This window comes from Somniosus microcephalus, chromosome 24 (assembly GCF_052327205.1).
Source record: "Somniosus microcephalus isolate GS21.2 chromosome 24, FLI_Smic_1.0, whole genome shotgun sequence".
NCBI classification, from domain to species: domain Eukaryota; kingdom Metazoa; phylum Chordata; class Chondrichthyes; order Squaliformes; family Somniosidae; genus Somniosus; species Somniosus microcephalus.
The window spans coordinates 10111665-10132794 of record NC_141010.1 but is presented as its reverse complement, the minus strand read 5'-3'; the positions used below and the strand labels follow the sequence as shown (position 1 = coordinate 10132794).

General features: G+C 44.2%; 1 protein-coding gene across 1 annotated transcript; it reads right to left on the bottom strand.

Moving 5' to 3' along the window:
* Positions 1-1409: 1409 nt before the first annotated feature.
* Positions 1410-5265, bottom strand: LOC147101030 (SKI/DACH domain-containing protein 1-like). Its single transcript, XM_085966199.1, has one exon. It carries the CDS (start codon positions 4901-4903, stop codon positions 2579-2581), a length of 2325 nt encoding a protein of 774 aa, XP_085822325.1. The 5' UTR covers positions 4904-5265; the 3' UTR covers positions 1410-2578.
* Between the last annotated feature and the right edge of the window lie 15865 nt (positions 5266-21130).

Genomic DNA, 21130 nt, shown 5'->3' with positions numbered 1-21130 from the left:
TGTGTGTGCCCGGTACTACAGGGAGACAAACTCAAACTGTTGCAACTGGCTGAATAGAAATATAATTAAAATTAAAAGTAGCCTGGATCATCGGCGCGACTCACCGGCTGTGTTTGCAAAACTAGGACTGCAGTTTGAACGATCACTTCCAATTCTGCAGTCGTGTACTTTCTAACAGCGGATGGCCGAATTATTTCTAGCGTTTTAATTGTAGGACTCGAGAACCGATGGGGAAAAAATTGGCTCTCTTACATCAACTATATATACTCCATTCAATTAGATGCATTTTCTTTTGCAACTGGGGTATTATCTTCTAGTAGAAAATGAGAGAGTCTTGCAGAAAAAACACTCTTGATTAGAACCAGTTCCTTGCTGGACAGCTGGCGGTGGTGCCGAGCGAGGAGAGTTGGAGCCTGTATCGGTCCCTCGAGTTCCGGTTACAACTTCCCCAGAAAGTGGCTCATTTTACCCTTTCGGTTTCCCTTTGATTGTGTGAAACGCTCAGTCATGTGTCCGAGTGGATTTTTTTTTTACACGGCGGCTCCTGCGTTTTAGAAGCACGGGGTTGTGATACATTGCTGTCTATGTTAGATTGGTCTTTGTTGCGATGACTGTTTTTTTGTTTTAATCTTAAAGCCGCTTCCAATGTAGACTGCCTGATCCCTCCAGGCGCTCATATAGCACAACCGCCCATCCTCCTCCTCACCGACTAGAACAGCTCTCTCTCTCTCTCTCTCGCTAGCTTTCGCTGGGCTTGCTCGTTTATTTTACTCCTCCAACTATGTCCAATCTATCATTGAGCTTTGTCCGCAGCCCGCATCGCTCCCGTGACATGCAGCAGTTCCTCTGACCCTAAGCGTGAGAGTAACTGGAACTCTGTTATCTCGCAACTCCTCCACTCCGGACCCTGTATATGTAAATAAACGACCACCATCTTGGCAAAAAATGCAATTGTCTTTTTTGCTTTGCGTGCTGGGGGTGGTCGCTGGAGGGAGGTTGGGGGGGTGGGGGGGCGGTGTTGGCAGAACAGATTTAAAAATCTTATGAGAGATGTTCAGGCCCCTCACGTCTAGTTGTGTTGTTAAATGTGTTTTACATCATGCTAATTCGAAACTGGCGCTGGAGCGGATCTACCTAGTACCATTATTGCGAACTGAAACACAAGGATAAATAATCCTTTGAAACATGCAACGCCGTCGCCACGTTTTTTCCACCGCTTCGCCGGTGAAAAAATAGCATAATTTAAACTCTTAACGCTGAGAACACACGGGAACAAGATCGTCCCCTTGAAACCAAGCTCGCTGTCAGTTCAACAAAGGACTAAAGGGAAACTTATGTGCCAAACTTTTCCTTTGTTGCTCTTGAAAGAAACATTTATCAAATACTAAATAAACAAAACTTACAACAAATGAGGAATTAATTTTAATTAAAAAAAAAAGGAATTACAATCGCATTTCAGCTCAAGAATCAGTCTTTTTTTTTGTTTCTGCTGAAACTATTGATTGGAACATTACGTGGGTTTTGATCAGCAAGGCATGCCCTGGTGCATTAACCTCTCTTCCTCCAGAGTTCAACTGATTTGCATCTAAACGGAAGGTTACTGTGTTTCCCCTGCAAATTATACATCCGATTATTAAGCAGGAGACAGAGGCAACACACAGGGCCTAGGATATTTACTCATTGGCCCGTATACAGAGTCAAATAAAGGTCCCCCCCCCCACCCCCACTCTTACCCCCTCGGTCTTCGCTGAGACAGCAGCTCAACTGTGTTTTAAATTAAATCTGACAATAGCTTATCAATACGGCTGAACTCTGAGAGAGAAAAAAAACTTCAAAAAAAGGAACTGCAATACAATTTTGAGAGAACTCCCCACCCATTAAAAAAAGATGACAGCTGATTCCCCTTGTCCTGTCACCACTATTTCTGACTACTTTTAATTAAAGCTTCTTGAACACACTGAGATAAGTAAAAGAGATTGTTGTGATGGGATTGTCTGATAATTTTATTTTTAAGAATCCCTACTATCTAGACACAACAGAAAAAAAACGAATTCACGCCCCCCCCATCCCGGCACCACATTGCATTCTGATTACTGTGAGGGTTTACTTGAAGTTTGTTCTATGGTCTGAATGCATTGTTTGAAAATGCGCTCGATTGATAGGCTGTTAGATCACAAAGTGACACTCCCATGTATATAGGTCGATTGCACATCGAAGATAAATAGTGCAAAGCTACATATAGGTTTGTGCAGCACTCGGGATTGGCTTCTGACTGTTCCCCCTTTCCCCATCATTATTATACACACCAGTGTATATATATATTCATATATATTCTTACATTTAAGTTTTGTAGCTAGTTAACTGTGACAACTTTTTGGTGGAACTGTGGCAGTGCTTTGCACTGAGGGATGGAATGATCAAGATATACTTCTAATCATTGTTGTAAACTATATTTTCTGATTTGGGTGCTAAGAGATGTGGAGATTAGAATATTTTAGGGGCCATTTCCACAGTCGGCCTCCATGCAGAGTCCTATCCACAGCCAATGTGTGTTCAAACCAATACAGCCTGATGCCGGTTAAAGGCTAAAGCCCCTGAATTTGTGGCTGGGTGGAAGGGGGATTGCAGTGCCCCCGATCTGCCATCTCCACACCGGGTGAGCTTTCTGTAGCGAGCAGGAGTCGGCGGAGCAAAACGAGTAGGCAGGGCAGAGATCGCCATCCTCGCCCACCACCAGCGAAGGCGGCGAGGGGAAATTGCCCATCAGACTAAAAGCTTTCTTAACCGGCGTTGCTAATCCGCAAGTGACACGTTTGCACTTGGCCGAGTCTTTCAGGAAATTCGCCCCTCTGCCTGTCGCGGTTACCCATGGCTGAATCCTGTCAGACGAATTTCCGGGGCACCTTTTGGAGGCACGCTGCTTCTCCGGCTGGCCGCGCCTGGGAGAGACCTGTTTCTTTTTTGCACCGCTCTCCCACCCATCAATAGCGGAAGCCTTGCTTTGTAAAGTGCTGTGGTTTGGTACTCCTTTCGAGGTAGAGTGTTTGGGCTGATGGATGGAGCCAGCAAGCTCCCTCACTGATTGTACAACTCCACTGTTTTCATTCAAATGGATCGCCGAGCCTAGTTTCGCTTTCCGCCGCTTCCTCTTGTGATCATGGACCCCCGGCCCCTCATTCCCTCCGCATGTCCGAGCGCCTGTTTTGTAGATGGGTTCGAAGACACTTTCCACACTCTGAGGTGCTCTGAGGTGATTACGAGTCCCGCCGGTGACTGGAGAGCGCTCGCTCGAAGCAGAGCCCCTGAAAGGCGGTTGAATCCTTCCCTCTAACTGGGCACTGAGTTCCACTGAAGGTGCTTTGTCTGTCTGGCCGGGTTTCAGATAGTTCTTGTGGCAGAGTGCAGCGGATGCCCCGCACCGCGCATTTGAATGCAATGAATCCCTTTGTTGTGAAGATTGCGAGCTTTCTTTGAGGCGGGTTAAAGAGGCCCCTTGCTTTGCAAAGTTGTTGGGGCTGAGTTGCGGCGGCTGACTCTGATTTTCCGCCGGTCCCGGCTGTGAGACTGCGACCTCCTCGGCTGAAGGAGCCACAGGCTTGAGACTGCCAGGAGCCGGAGTCCTGTCGACCGTCCCATTGTGCTGGGCGCAATCGGAACCAATCGAGGCGCCCTGCTCCAGCTGGCGGAAGAACGGGCGCGACTGCGGCTTAGCTGCGGCGTAAGGTGACTGGCTGGGCTCCTGCGGGCCGGGCTGCGCCGGGACGGCGGGGCTCTTGCAGCAGAGATTGGGTAAAGTGGCTCGCCTGAACCGGGTGCTGTGCAGCGAGATGCCGCTAACCGCCGAGCTGGAGTCGGAGGCGGACGAGCTTTCCTCGTCGCTGCTGGAACCGGAAAACACCGACTCCCCCTCGTCGTCTTCGTCCGTTGACCCGAAATCGGAGTCGTTCTCCGGATCCAAACTGCAGTCCGAGTCGCTGGAACATCCCAAAGAGGCGCTCTGGCTAGTCTGTGCAGAACGAGTTTCACTCAAAGCCTTTATATCTGCTGCTAGGACCATCCTTTTAACAGAGTTGAAAGCCGAGGGTGTTAAGGATGAATTATAGTCCCCGATAAATCCACTTCCCAGATTTTTGCTCTCGTTGCAACAGGAATATTTCGCCTTAAAGTGAACCGGACCATCGGCTCCATTGAATCTGACTGCAATGGCGGGTTGATAGACTCTAGGGAAGCGGCAGACCACATCCTGGTAAAAGACGTCCTGCTCGCGGTACACCGGGCAGAAACTGGATTTTTCCACATTTTCATAGTTTGGGAAGCCTTTGCCGCCGGGATCGGTCGCCGGTCGGCAGCTGCGCCCGACCGGGACGCCAGCGTTTTCAGTAAATTCGCCCGGAGTTTGTCCTTTCTCCTCGCAGCGCACGGCTGGATCCCGGGTCCTCAGCAACACCGTCCTCTCTCGGCAGAGAGCGGACAGATAACCGTGCCCCGTCGGGCTGGGGAGCTGCCCCCTCTCCCTCACCTTCACTTTGATTTTCTTCTTGCTGGGGTCCGGCGTTTTGTAAACGGTGTACAAAGCCTCCAGGTCCTCTTTGGAAATGAGCGAGCATTTGACTGCTCGAGTGGGCACCGAGTTCATGGCTTTGAGAGTCCGCAGTTCTCGCAGATCGCAGCGGCGCCTTTTGATCTCCAGGTGCTCCATTCTCTTTCGGATCGTGGTCCTGGGGACGTGTCTGAATAGATCCGCCAGGACCTGAGACAAGGCGAACATTTGCTTGCCATTAATCCGCAGGTAACCCAGTTTAACCCCGTCCATCTCGAGGTGTCCAAATTGAAATCCTTCCAGGGCGACATTCGAGATATAATCCACGCATCTTGGAATAATCCCAACCATTGTATTCGCCATCCAAAAATAGAAAGGGGATTTCTCTGTGCCATTAATTAATTTGTATAAAAATTAAATTGCACAATTAGTGGTGCAAAGATTACAATGGACAAGATGTTTGCATGTATTCTGCATTTCATTGCAGCATTTTTGGTGAATGCATAATTTTTTTTAGGAAGAAAAAAAAATCACCGGTTAAACGAGATATTTAAGATGGTCTTGCCAACTCCAGCCTGCTTCCTTCCTTCCTGGAGAAAAGTTCATAGTACAGCACACTTGTCGAAAGACACTCCACCAAATAATTTCCCTCAACTCAAAGCTGATTGGATACTTTCTACATGTGATGCAATAAAAGCTGATATTCTCTCCCCCCCACCACTCCAACCCCACCCCCCGAAACACTCATAACCGCCCCAGCAGCGAGCACACATCACATTCAATATAACCCACATGCACTTCCGCTGCTAAACCCAGATTTCTTTATGATTAGAGGTACAAGGAATCTTTAAACGACCAGTGTTCGCTGTGCAACGTGTATGTTCTGTGACTCCTTAATCTTAAAAAAAACACGCATATATTCTTCTAGAATCGTAAATCTAACCAATTACGGTTCTAAATTTGAACAGCCCCTGATAAATTAATCACGCGCGATGTAACGATTTATTAACATCGCTTGTTTGTGTGCAAATCACTGAAGGTCGCGATTTGTGAATTCTTATTTTCGTATTTTGGGGGATTCTAATGTAAAACTTGAAAAATGAAAAGTCAGGAATAGGTAATTTGGCGTTTCAGTTCAATGTGGAATGTTCCAAAAGAATCTTTTTATACAGAGAGTTATTAAAAGCTTAATCAAGACGATTGCAGTGTAATTCTCTCCCCCCGCCCCAATCTCAAATGTTGCAACTTAACGCCCGAAAGCAAGGAGGACATTTTCCTTTAGTATTTAGATGGATTACCAGTCGATGTTCTTTATGATCAAACTTTCCTATAGTGCTGTGACGTATTTCATTTGGCAAAAATTATATCAACATTAAAACTCAGATCTGTTGTGCTTTAATAATGTAACGACTAATTATCAAGCCTCCCTTGGAACCACGTTTTGTGTCTGGGTTTGATCCATTGTTTAAATGGGACCACCTGGAGGATACGTTCAAGGAAATCAAACCGAATTCCACATTTTCCACTACACATGAAAATCCGAATACCGCATAACATAATTTCACCTACAGTAACACATGGGCCCAAATCAACGCTTTTTCCGGGTAGTTTCAGTAATCCATAGCGTTCCTACCCGACAAATAAACATACCTGGGTTTATTAAACCGTAGCTTAATTCAAATTATATTAATTGCTCGTTAAAGTGTGAGTTAGCGTGGTGACAAAGCACTTTCCTGGTATGAATCCTCCCGCCTGGTGAAGCGGCTGAAATGTTATCTTTCCACGCCATTGCATTTGCAACTTAACTGCCCTGATCCAGTGTGAAATTATATATATCAAAGTATACATTCAAATGCATCACACACAAACCTCAAGTTAGCAGGGACATCGCCAGGCTTGCTAAAATTGACCTAGATCCTCTAATCGGTATCAGCACCACGGTAACAAATACTCCAAGTCTCCAGTCTAAAGCACAGTATGGGCACAGTTATAAGCTAGTATTATGTTCAGGAATGAGTTCACAAAATATAAAACATCTGTGTGATCAGAATTCATATACATTATATAATATATGTCCTTGCAAAGCAGGATAAGGCTTTCTGCGCTACAAAGTTGGACTGATCGCTCCCCCGCTTTCTATGCCAAGCATGGCCCAAGGCTGAACATCTTCAATTTATTTCATTTAAGGGCGATGCAACAGTCAATGTTATTGATCCTGTCCTTGCAACGTTAACATTAATGCAGGCTTTAAAACTGGAAGGGGAGCCGGGGGAACCCGAGAGGTTACATGTTACTTATAATACAAAACTAAAATAAGCGTGTATGACATTACATTTGGGACGTTCGATTTCTTGATCCGCCCAACAGTTGCTTACTGAACCTTGTAAAGCAGTTTTCTTTTACCTGACTCGTCGTGCCTTCCTCATACAAGCTCGAATTATTGGGAAGGTTTCAAACATTCACTTTAAATATTCTAATATTTTTTTCTAAAGTCAGGCACCGCCTTTACGATTAAATTTGAAAACCAAACAAAAAAGGCGTTTAATGACCCAAAATATCAGTATTTTTAGAGTCACAAAAAAGCTGATGTCAATCTTAATCAGAGAAACTCTTTTTGCAACACACCCAGGGAAGAGACGGTGTTTCCTCGCTCTCTCTCTCTCTCTCTCTCTCACTCACACAGCATGTTTGTTTTACGGGACAGGAAGTCGGGTTTACCTCCTCGCTTTATTTTTTCCAGCATTTGCTATCATGCGCCAAGGAATCAGCTGCTCCGGTGAAAAGATTTTCTGCATCGAAAGGCTGATTATTTTGAGTTAATAGTGTCGGTTTTAAACGGGGTGGGGGGGGGGGGGGTGGTAATCACTGCATGCGTCTCTCTGCATGACTCTGCGACCGCTGTTCAAATACGGGCTGGGGTTATTCTATTAAATAAGTGCAATTTGGCATTCCATTCGCTTCGACCTCTCTCTCTGCGGCCGGGTTTTGTTTTTGATCGCGTTACCCTGAGCCGTCATGTTCAAAAGGTCGCCTTAACTTTTAAAATGTTGATTCTAAAGTGATCGATCCCAGGCTTATCGGGAAGTGAAGGGGAGGGGGGAAGGGGGGAATAATCCAATCTAGTTCAGTGACTAGAGCAAATATGCCGTGTCACAGCCGGAGGTCAGTCAGGCAGACACTGAGCAGGTTTGAGATGTAGTTTCGACCTCTGGGTCCCCTACCCTGCTCCAAACAAGCAGGGCATTGGGACGCGGTAAATCGGAGTCCCTCTTTGATAACACAACAGATCAACAATGTGTTAGTTGGTGGGTTAGCTCGAAGCCCAGGCAACTAAAAGTAGTGCTGTGTGTGTGTGTGTGTGTGTGTCTTTATATATATGTGTATTATATTTATATATGTGTGTGTCTGCATGTGTATGCATTTATGTATATGTACGTGTGTATATGTGTATGCATGTGCGTATAGCTATGTGTGTATGTATATATACGTGTGTGTGTATATGTGTGTCCGTATATATATGTATGTGTGTTTGTATATATTTGTGTGTATATATGTGTGTGTGTATATACATGTATGTATGTGTGTATATATATATACAAGTGTATGTTTGTATATATGTATATGTGTTTATGTATATTTTTGTGTGTGTGTTTGTATCTACATGCATGTGTGTATTTGTGCGTGTGTGTACATATATATATGTATGTATGTGTGTCTGTATCTACATGTATGTGTGTGTCTGTATCTACATGTATGTATGTGTATTTGTGTGTGTGTGTGTTTGTATATATATGTATATGTGTGTATTTGTGTATGTGTATTTGTGTGTGTGTGTGTGTTTATATATATATGTATGTGTGTGTATTTGTGTGTGTGTATTTGTGTGTGTGTATTTGTATATATATGTATGTGTGTGTATTTGTGTGTGTGTATTTGTGTGTGTGTATTTGTATATATATGTATGTGTGTATTTTTGTGTGTAGGAGGGAAGATGAAAACCTTCTGGACTGGGGGCTTTCCCCTTATGACAAGTAATGGTGTTGTTTTCCGTATATCTAAAGCCGGCATCAGCCATTTTGTCAGAGAATCCTCTAAAATCCATCCAGCAAATGCGACGTCTCAATACACAACAATATGCCCTTCAAATAATTTTTTTTAAAGAATCAGTTTGTGCCACAATGATCCCCCAGTAACAGGATGCAGATGTAAGAAGCACTCAGGATAGATCCTGTACCAGATGATAGTGCAAGTACTTCGAGAAAAGGCAAACGTGAGTGTCCTGGAGTCCAGGCTGCAGCGTGGATTCATTCTCAGGTCGGTAAATATACTGGCCTGGAGCAGCCCCACTGTAATTAGAATGGAGCTTGACTCGGCATAGAGTGAACTGGAAATTATCAATCTGCAGTTCCAGCGCCTACACTGGGCTTGACGCTTCTCCCTATTGTAATAGTATTAATTTATGGTCATGTCTAAGTGGTGTGTGTAATCTGAAATCAGCCCCATTTCTATATTATGTGCTAACAGTTACTCGATGGACATTCTAAAGTACTGAGATTTAAATGTGTGTTAACAAGCAGGGGTTCAGGCATTATATGGCAGTCCCATTCGCTCTTTCTATATTATTGACAATTATACACATACACACACACACATGTATATGTAAAAACACATACGAACACAAGAGGCATTCGGGAACATACCCTCACGCTTACAGGACACACACTCCTCTCACACACAAATAATATAAAGATATGTTGCATTCTGCCTCTTGTTCGTGTCAATTTCCCCCTCATTATGAATCGGGCGCCACATATTTCTTAGTTTCCTTATCAAAAGGGGCCCCATCCTGCACAGTATTTACAGGTTAATGCAATCAAGGAAGATGTCAAGTTGGGCTGACAAGTTTTACTCTAGTTTCCACCTCAGCACACAAAAAAACCTAAGCAAAAAGAAATTCTGGATTTCGCTGTGGTTTTGTTTCCAGAAATTTAAACGGCGAGGCCTGGTGTTCTCTCATTCTGTAGAATCCTGGGGTAGGCGTAGGATAGACAGGGGAAAATGTGCAATGTTGCATTAGCGTTTACTGAGGTGTTAGTATTTTTACAGGTTTCTAACCATCCAGAAATATTTCTCCTTCACGATTTAGAGATCTTTCTCACACACATACTCATACCTACAAACACACATACTCTTACAAACACACACACACTCTCACATACACACACTCATGCCTACAAACACATATACTCTCACACTCATATTACAAACATATCTCTCTCTTTCACACACACACACGCTCACACTCATACCTACAAACGAACACATTAACTCTCACATTTACGTTGTATACGCGCACAAAGGGGCACACACTTTCTAACGCACGCAGACATCGCTCTCTCCCTCTCGCCTTCCCACAACACACACAGGGCTTTGTGAAAATGTTAATGGCAGTTCAGGGGGATTTAACCTCGATTCCAAAAAAAAATACATATTTTTAAATGCCCCTTCAGACTTTATCGCTGGTCCCTGGCCTTGCGGACATCCTGACAGAAACAGGGACTCGCTTTACACGTCGCCAGCAACACGAGGACGCCCCCCACCCACCCACCCCCGCCGAGTAAAGGAAACAAAAACACAAGAATGAATCCTTTGTCAGCTTCTTATTTCAGCTAAGATCACAAGTATTGCTTTACCTTCAATCATTACGGAACACCAATCATACACATACCTTACATTTTCTCCTCTATCCCTCCCCACATCCAGGCCAAACCAATATTGAAATCTTTTTAGTACTTTATTTTCAATTTAAGAGCTCAATTGGGAGTCCCATAATTATTCAGCGCAGTTTTTCCTCCTTTTATAATGGCATCGATTTTAATGCAACAATGCACTGATTCAAGGATATAATAGATTAATTGCTCTTGAATTCAAATACATATCATAGCATGAACCAGTGCTCCCCAAAACAGGTAGTGTTGTCATTATTGTTATATTACCCGGTCCTATATTGAATCAATGGGCGCTATGTTTGATTACACTTGCAGGCTTTGAGTCTATATATTTATTATTCTCCCAACTCTCATTTTAATATCAATTCATTTAATTGGTATCAGGGTTGTGTTTGTTCGGAGTGAATTGTTAGGAAAATGTCATTTTGTTTCTTGCATGGCAGACAGAGTTTATGTTCCTCATAGCCCATATGCACCGTTTTCACATCTTCCCCTCCTTTACTATCTTATCTACACACACACACGCAAGCACCGACGTATATCTCTGTATAGAATGTTCCACTTCATTGTCCTAACCGATTTACGACAACTTTAAGACTAAAAAGTTCCACAGCGGTTTCCCCAAAACGGCGATGAAACTTGCAGCAAAATATTTACCAACTCGTTTTATCTCTGTTCTCGAAAAACGCAACCGAATTGTTTTGACTTTCAGACCAAGCTGTGTCTAGGAAGAAAGTTTCTGTAACATTAGGGTTAGGTTTTTTTTTTGAGAAGAAGGGTTTGATTAAAGACAATAACAGGATCTTCGACCTCTAAACAAGATTTAAATGGAGCTGCTCCCAGATGTGAAAGAGAATGACAGAAGCGATGCTACATATGTACCTTGCTGTATTCGTGTCTTAGAATGCTTATATTGTATGGACCTAACAAAACAAATCAATTGTACGTTCCTACATTCAATATCTCGCATTATTCAAATAACCTGTAAACTCTGTATTTGAAAATCCCGACACCAGCCATCACTCTAGGTGCAGACAGTAAAATCTATAGCAGTCTGTACTGAATGGGTCGGATTCTGTTTAAATAAGACACCTTTTATCGTACCTCTAATTGAAACAGGGTGCAACTTCTGTTTGTTAGAGTGAGATTCTCAGTATGGAGAATGTTCCCTGCGTTAACTTTGCATCATACTGAATGTAAGTTGGTGGGGGTGGTGGTGTGTGTGTGTGTGTGTGGGGGTGGGGGTGGGGGTGGTGGTGTGTGTGTGTGTGGGGGGGGTGGGGGGGTGGAGGTGTGTGTGGTGGGGGTGGGGGTGGTGTGTGTGTGTGTGTGGGGGGTGGTGGTGGGGGTGGTGGTGTGTGTGTGTGTGGGGGGGGGGGAGGTTCGCCCCTTCGCTGAACGTGTATCTCCAATTATATTAATGGATATCTTTAAAACACCAAGTGACTTAGAGAGAGAGTACGAAATTATCTGTCAGTATCCTTAAAGTGGGACCTAAAACAAAAATCATCGACATTTGCAGCATCTCCAGTATATCCCCTTCAGTTGCCCAGGCCCTAAGCTCTAGAATTCCTTGCTCAAACCTCTCCACCTCTCTATCTCTCTCTCCTCCTTTAAGACACTCATTAAAACCTTCCTCTTTGACCAAGCTTTTGGGCCACATGTCCTAATGCCTTTTTATATGGCTCGGTGTCAAAAGTTGTCTGATAACACTCCTGTGAAGCGCCTTGGGGCGTTTGACTACATTAAAGGCGCTATGTAAATGCAAATTGTTGTTACTTCATTAACTGATGTTATCAGTTCTCAAGAAACTGCAGTGTCAGCCTACACAAGAGGATCTATGACCTTATAATCGTGAACAAACCCTTCTTAATCATTGCAATTATAAAGGCCCGGTTGCAGCAATAATAAATAACATGTAACAAATGTTGAAATCCCGTGCAGTTTGTTTCCTTGGCCCCTAGACCAGGTGTTCGGAATATAACTTTGCTTATACACAGTACTGATCATTGTGGTGTGGATAATCGGCGAGCTCTGTCAGTCTCTGCATTGTGAACACTGACTCACCTTAGCCTTGGGTGAAAAAAAAGATACCTAATAAAACACAGCAATCATGGTGAGGATCCCTTGTTCCAAAGACTGATTTCTGAATCTTTTTGGAAGGGTATCACATTGAGATTTTGGGCTGTCGAAGACATTAACAGCAAACATCAAATATCTTTCGCATTAGAAGTTGCAGCAAACCTCACAATGTTCTAGTTATATCCTTCCCAACGCTTTTTTCCATCTACATTTTGAAACCCTTCAACCTGTGACAGAAATCTCAGTTACACACTCGTCCACACGTATTATATCGACACCAAAAACTGGAAAGGGAACTACTCCACGTACGCATTAGTTCAATTTGATCCCCTGTACTTGGCGTGGTTTCACTGATCTGAGTCTAATGATTAACTGGTTGCGATTTAACACGAAAATGATCAAACGTGTGCTGTATCTGCTCAAGTTATCTGAAATATAGGACAGAATAGGGGTCGACCAGTGTGTTTAACTTGTACACAATGGTAACGGACAGTACAGATAGCTTGTATATTTCATCAGCCATAAAACAAGATGAATATTAACTCTCATTCTAAACAGAGAGGCCAAGTAGAAGCCTCTGTTCATAGACTCAAAGGTCACACTTTTGAGGGGAATGCTAACCTGCCCTAAATCCGAGACTACCTTTTAAATATTACCTTGATTGAGAGAAAACGTGCTCTTTTGGCAATTAAATCTTTACTGAATTATCAGAATTTATATTGTACCTCCATTTGTGAGATATATTTTATACTCGTCTATTAATGAATGCTAATTCTCCACTGTTTGCTAATGTTAATTGTTAATGCATAGAATTAATGATCTCTTAAAATAAGTAAGTACTTAGAGATGGTGCAGGTACAACAACAACTTGTATTTATATAGCGCCTTTAACGTAGTGAAACGTCCCAAGGTAGATACTTCTATGGGCAACTAAGTACATAGAGAGATCAATATGTGCCGTTCGCTTCATTGTTCAAGGAGAATCTCACACTCTGAAGAGAAATTTCTAGTTGGAACCTTTTGTATCTGTTCCTTTTCCCCAACGACTGCCAACCGTCTCAAATCTATGCAGCCTACTGCTTATAATTCACAATTATCTCCCCACGTTGTTGTGTTATTTATCTGTCTTAATTCAAATTATTGATTCATTCACTTTTTTTAAGCGCAGGAAACGCATTTCCAAGAGTCAGGAGCAGCTCTGTCGTTTTATTTTATAGCGCCGGGAGTTTCAGTCCAGGATCCGGACTGACCCAAGGAAGGGATTAATCCAACTGATCGATTGAACCAACCCTCCTGTACAATCGCTGCTCCTGGACGCGACCCCGTCCTTCGAGTTCCAGATAAACGATTTGGCAATCTAATACTCCAGCCTTTAACTTTCCGAATCGGGATGACAACTAGCCTCAAATCAGACACAGGGCTTGTTATTCTGGGAGGGGGGCCCCGCACCCCACACACACACGCACACACAACTAAATAGCGCATCGCTGAAAAGGGAATCCGATAGGTATTTGGACAGGAGTGTAAGAGGATACGGGGACAGAGCAGGCAAATGGGGCTTAGGCTAGATAGTCCCAGCTGATGGGCCGAATGGCTTCTTTCTGTGCCTTAATTTCCCTGACTCTACTCCGCAATCTACAAAATCGATACTGCAGGAGAGCACTGACTTTTAAGTCATGTGGGGTTGTAATGACATCTTCTCAAGAAAATGCACGCGTGTAAGTTTCTCAATTGCATCGAAGTCTTCATAAAACCCAACCCACGAAGATTAAAACACCGCACACAATCTCTCTCACACACACACAAACACACACTCTCACATATATTCTCTCTCACACATATTCTCTCTCACGCTCTCACACACACCCTCTCTCACACACACTCACACACACACAAATTTTCTCACACACGCTCTCACACTCTCTCACACTTTCTCACACACACTTTCACATTCACACTCTCTCACACACTCACACACACTTTCACACTCCCTCACACACACACTCTCACACACACTTTCACACTCCCTCTCACACACACTCACACACTCACTCTCTCACACTCACACACTCTCTCACACTCTCTCTCACACACACTCTCTCACACTCACACACACTCTCTCTCTCACACACACACATACAAATAAAACGAGCCCGGGTTTATTCAAAGTATTGATTAGCTTTCTTAAGAATCCGGCCACTCTGTCTGCGCTGAATGGTCCCGGGCATTCCTGTGCTATTTAGGTAATGATGTGGATTTAGTGGCTGCGCGGTTGCCTATTGACCCATGATCACAATACAATGACCCAACTGACCCCTGGCTGACCCCTGACCCTGGGCGAACTCAATCCACCATTAAAGGGGAAGGGACGTGCAAACAAAGGCAGGGGCTTTTGTTCTTCATTAACAGAATGGTGGGGGTTACAAATACAAACATGTTGGCTCGCTAAAGGCAAACATAAAAAAAAGCTTGTCTTGCTATAAAACTACAGTAAATCACGGCGCAATCACTCGTATTCCTAGGTATTGCTGTACAGGCATAAAAGGATGTTTTAGCCTGTGGTTGTCGGATAGATGAAGCAAAAACACCAGTGAAGTGTTGCATTGGGTATAAATGTATTTAAAGATCACTCAGCTTGCAGTTTCTAGGATTGCCAAAGGACAACACGGGAGCCACAAACAACGTGCAGCGTACTGAGCCTTGACTTTATAGTCATCTCCTTTTGTGGGTCCGATGAAAAGTAAAACAGAACTGGGATCTGACCTTTGAAAAATCAGAAAGGTAACTGCGAGTTTCCTTAATCTAGCACCGGTCGCGCTTGGTAAACCGGGACACGCTGACGCTAAATTTCCTAAAAGGGTTCGTGCGGGGTTTTTTTTGTATCTCCCATTTCGAAAATAATGCGTATGGAGAAATGATTGACAGCTGCAATTTCCTGGAGTACGGCGAACAATAAAACGACATACAAAGCACGTGGAATCAATTCAAGCGAACAGTTAAGTGCAGGGATACCTCCCCCCACACCCTTTGCATATCAGATTAAAGAGTTGAGAAACCCGCGTTGCAGCCCAGTTTCAAAATCGATTGAGCAAAGCTCCCCCAAAACAATAACATCTTCGCCTCCTGAAAAGAGAAGTGAGCGGAAGCTAGGCTGGAGTAACGTGTGCGGGAGACCGGTACAGAACAGTACGAAAGTTACAGCGCTTGTGTGTGATATCCTTTTACTATCAATCTGCGTCAGTTTCAGGTCGGTAAACCCAGCCAGGACCAACCAGCGATTGTTCCCTGCACCAGCTGACGGGGCAGCGGAATCGACAGTAAATAGATCACAACAATATCTACATTAAAAAAAAGCCTTGGTAAGGACGAGAGAGTCAACGGGATGAAGCTGCTGGGAACTCGATTTGGCGATCCTCACTTTTATTGAATGTGTTACTGATTTTATTGCAGTTCCAAGTGCGAAAGAGATGCGAGATATTAACTTGGGGTGGAGGGGGGAAAATCTTGTTTAGGGAAACGTAGTTAACCCACAAAAAGGTTTGGAACTCCAAGAGGTGTGAGGGGATGAGGAGAGGAGGTGATTGTTTACACCTGATTGTGTTCTTGTGTCTGTGTCTGTTTTGAGATTCTAGGACTGAGGATGGTATTGAGGTTATGCGGTGCTGCGTGTGGCTTTGTACAAGTACCAACATGCGATTGGGAACACATGTGCGATTGTGCACCGGTGAGATTGTGCACCGTGTGAGTGCGATGGGCCGTGAGTGTGTGCGGATGACTGTGATTGTGCAAGTGTGTGTGTGTGTGTGGTGTGTGTGGGATATTCATCTGTGAAAATCTCAGTGTGCTGTTCAGTGTCTATGAGTGTGTGGTTAAAGTGTGTGTGTGTGCATCGTTCTATAAGCCCTGCTCCCAGGAAATCTCATCATTACAAATTCTTTCGGTTATAAACGTTGTTTTTGGCTCAGGAGAAATCTTAATTCGAAGCAATAGAGGGGCTCAGATTTCAACGAGTGTCGAAAGATGAAATATCTCCCCCCCCACCCCACCCTTTCAGATTTGAGGAAGGGTCCTGAAATTCTGAGTGATATATTTTCTCCACAGATGCTGTCTGACTTCCTGGGTATTGGCAGCATTTTTTGTTTCCGAATGCCAGCATTTGCAGTTTGTGATTGTTGCTTTCTATAATAAATTTCTGCTCTTTAAAAAAAGTCGAGTTATGTCAGAAATACACAATATAAAACGTTGGGTGTTATCTCTGCAGGTGTGAGAGAGAGAGAGAGCTGCACATTTAGACATTTGTTACTAATGTAAATCCTCACAGGACAGGGCCTTAGTTTTGATTCTTTTCCCATTGCAGCCGAACGCTGAAACTTTTTCCCAAGAACAAATAGTTTGGAAACATTTTCCAGCCTTGCCCCTACTTGTTCCGAGATCTTATCATTTTCATGTACTCCAGTCCCTTTTGACCTTTTTCTAATTTACAGGAAATTTGGGTCCAACTTTCTCGAAGTCTTTCTTTTAAATGTTTATTTTGTTCCCCATTCTTCTTTCTCGTTTAACCTATTCTTTCTATCCATAAACCTATTTTGACCCCTTTGAACTGGATTTCTCAAGGTCTTTTTTATATTTCTTTGGGCAACATACAGTAACATTGCTCTTTTTTAAAGAATGAATCCTTATTATTCGATACTGTCCCGACCAGACCAGGCCACGTGATCCAAAAGTTAGTGTCATTCACACTATAAGCAGGAAGTTCTAATACATCGAGTTTGAAATGTACACTGGCGCATTTTTTAATGTGGCCACACCTCCTCATTCACTCACTCTCTGTCACTCACTCTCACTCACTCACTTATTCACTCTGTCACTCACTTATTCACTTACTCACTCACTTATTCACTCTGTCACTCACTTACTCTGTCACTCACTCACTTATTCACTTTGTCACCCACTCACTTACTCTGTCACTCACTCACTTATTCACTCTGTCACTCACTCACTGTCACTCACTGTCACTCACTGTCACCCACTTACTCACTTACTCTGTCACTCACTTATTCACTGTCACTCACTCACTCTCTGTCACTCACTGTCACTCACTCACTGTCACTCACTCACTGTCACTGTCACTTACTCACTCTGTCACTCACTCACTCACTGTCACTCACTGTCACTCACTTACTCACTTGCTCACTCTGTCACTCACTCACTTACTCTGTCACTCACTCACTTGCTCACTGTCACTCACTCACTTACTCTGTCACTCACTTACTTACTCACTCTGTCACTCTCATTGTCACTCACTTACTCACTCTCACTCACTCACTTACTCTGTCACTCACTCACTGACACTCACTCACTGTCACTCACTTACTGTCACTTACTCACTTGCTCACTCTGTCACTCACTCACTTACTCACTCTCACTCACTCACTCTGTCACTCACTCATTCACTCTGTCACTCACTCACTCACTCACTCAATCTGTCACTTACTCACACATACTCTCTCTCACACACACAGACATCATAGAATCATAGAATGATACAGCACCGAAAGAGGCCATTCGGCCCATCGTGCCTGTGCCGGCTCTCTGAAAAGGCTACCAATTAGTCCCACTCACCCTGCCCTTTCCCCATAGCCCTGCACATTTCCCCCCTTCAAGTATTTATATGTATTTATCTGGTGAAACGTACTCATTGGTAGGCTCGACTCTCGGTTGTTGTCGTCGGCTCATCCGCCACTTGATGCTAAAAATACACGACATGAACCAGGAGACAGTGAGTGGATGATGCTGCAAAGGGGGCCGAACAGCTTTGAAGTTTATTGGAAGCAGACAGGAGGATTCCCCCTGCGACGTGTTTGCGCACATTTATAAAAAAAATGCTGCAGCATCAAGAACGACCCAAATACCTCAAGAAACGCAGCACCTTATAAAACAGAGAAGGGCTGGCCTTTGGTGCAGCGAAACTGATGAACATTCTGGAGAGATTTTTTTTTTAAAACAGTCCTTTAAAAGAAGCATTGGGAACAGGTGCGACCGAACACGTGTCGCTGGAAACAGGCGGATAGTTTTCCGAACAGATTATTATACTTTGGATAAACCTTTACACATGCCCCATAAAATGGCAAAGCCTGGAACAAAAGCGGCGGTGATCGTGTCTTTGGGAATGTGGCCAGTATCTGACTGGGAGGAGGTCTGTGTGGTCGTTTTATCCCCAGTGCAGCTGGTGTTCTCGGAGTGTTATACGATACCCAAGTATTACCTGCAATCTTGGTTTTTTTTTAAAATAAAGAGCGCATGCCCTACACAGTTAGTGTTTCATTTCCACCTAATGGCCTCCACAACCACCCGCTAAAGATGCACAAGGATGCGGTTTAAAGCGAAATTCTCAACCGTAACCTTTTACAGGACTTGTGCTTTTAATAAAAGGCAAAATAACGCCAATTTTTTTTTGCCTTGAACAGTGAGCACTGATGTTATCTCGGGGAACTGGAGGAGTTGCAGAGCCCCACTGAGTGAGCGAGCTGAATCAACACACACAGTTAAAATGACGGGATCGTTCAAAGTGCCTTGGTTTAGTCTCTACACTTCCAATGGTGTCAGCACTGCTCCTGTACTCTTACCAGCCGCAGTGAGGCCTCCAAGCCAGTTCCTCCCTAGATGCCACCACCACAGCCTGTAAGCCAAATGTTCACCAACAAATCAAATCGATGCACGCATAGATATGTCCCGATCCATAGCTTTCTCCCCTTGCATCTCCGACTCTCCTAAAACAGAAACTTGCATTTATATAGCGCCTTTAACGCAGTAAAACGCCCGGAATCTTAACTGGACCAGCCACATAAATACTGTGGCAGCAAGAGCAGGTCAGAGGCTGGGTATTCTGTGGCGAGTGTCTCACCTCCTGACTCCCTAAAGCCTTTTCACCATCTACAGGGCACAAGTAAGGAGTGTGATGGAATACTCTCCACTTGCCTGGATGAGTGCAGCTCCAACAACACTCAAGAAGCTCGACACCATCCAGGACAAAGCAGCCCACTTGATTGGCACCCCATCCACCACCTTAAACATTCATTCCCTCCACCACCGGCGTACCGTGGCTGCAGTGTGTACCATCTACAAGATGCACTGCAACAACTTGCCAAGGCTTCTTCGGCAGCACCTCACAAATGCGCAAACTCTTCCTAGAAGGACAAGGGCAGCAGGCACATGGGAACACCACCACCTCCAAGATCCCCTCCAAGTCACACACCATCCTGACTTGGAAATATATCGGCCGTTCCTTCATCGTTGCTGGGTCAAAATCCTGGAACTCCCTACCTAACAGCAATGTGGGAGTATCTTCACCACACGGACTGCAGCGGTTCAAGAAGGCGGCTCACCACCACCTTCTCGAGGGCAATTAGGGATGGGCAATAAATGCTGGCCTTGCCAGTGATGCCCACATCCGAGGAATTTAAAAAAAGGAGTGCTATCAGACAACAATTGACACCAAGCCAAAGAAGCCGACATTAGGGCAGGTGACTAAAAGCTTGGTCTAAGAGGTAGGTTTTAAGTAGGGTCTTAAGAACATAAGAAATAGGAGCAGGAGTAGGCCATATGGCCCCTCGAGCCTGCTCCGCCATTCAATAAGATCATTTTTTTTATTCCTTCATGGAATGTGGGCGTCGCTGGCAAGGCCAGCATTTATTGCCCATCCCTAATTGCCCCTTGAACTTGTTCATGAACCACTGCAGTCCGTGAGGTGTGTCGTAGCAGCTTGATACAACTGAGTGGCTTGCTAGACCATTTCAGAGGGGCAGTTAAGAGTCAACCACATTGCTGTGGGTCGGGGTCACATATAGACCAGGTAAAGACGGCAGATTTCCTTCCCTAAAGGACATTAGTGAACCAGATGGGTTTTTAATGACAATCCAGTAGTTCCATGGTCACCATTACTGATACTAGCTTTTTATTCCAGATTTATTTAATTAACTGAATTTTAATTCCCCAGCTGCCATGGTGGGAATTTGAACTTTTATGTCTCCGGATCATCAATCCAGGCCTCGGGATTACTAGTCCAGTAATATAACCGCTAGGCTTCCATTCCACAGTCGAGGTAGAAGATGACTGATCTTCTACCTCAACTCCATCTTCCCACCTTATCCCCATATCCCTTGATTCCATTAAAAGTGGAAGAAAGTGGTAGCGAGTCAGAGAGGTTTAGGGAGGGAATTAGAAAGCTTAGGGCCTTGGTGGCTGAAGGCACGGCCGCCAATGGTGAGGCGAAGGAATTAGGGGATGCGCAAGAGGCCAGAGTTGGAGGAATGCAGAGTTTTCCAAGGGTCGTAGGGCTGGAGGAGGTGACAGTGGAGCGAGGCCACGGAGGGATTTGAACATGAGGATGAGAGTTTTAAAATGGAGGCGATAATTTACCCACTGATCCATTGACAGAGGCTAACAAAATTACACCAAAGGTTACAATTTAATAATTTTAAGAATGCCCTGCTCAGGGATGCTGTAGACACGCAAGGATTATTCACAGTTGTTTCAATAATGGTTGCAGCTGCAATCAAGGCTGGCTTTAATTGGCATTGCAGTGAAACTATTATAGCAGGAATTTTCTTGCCTATTTGTGATTGTAGGAGCATAAAAGAAGTGTAGTCACTGTTGCAATGTAGGTAACGTACAGCCAGTTTGAACACATCAAGTTCCCACAATGTGATCATGACCAGATAATCTGTTTCAGTGATGTTAGTTGAGGGACACCAACAGTTCTATGAGATCTTTTGCTTCC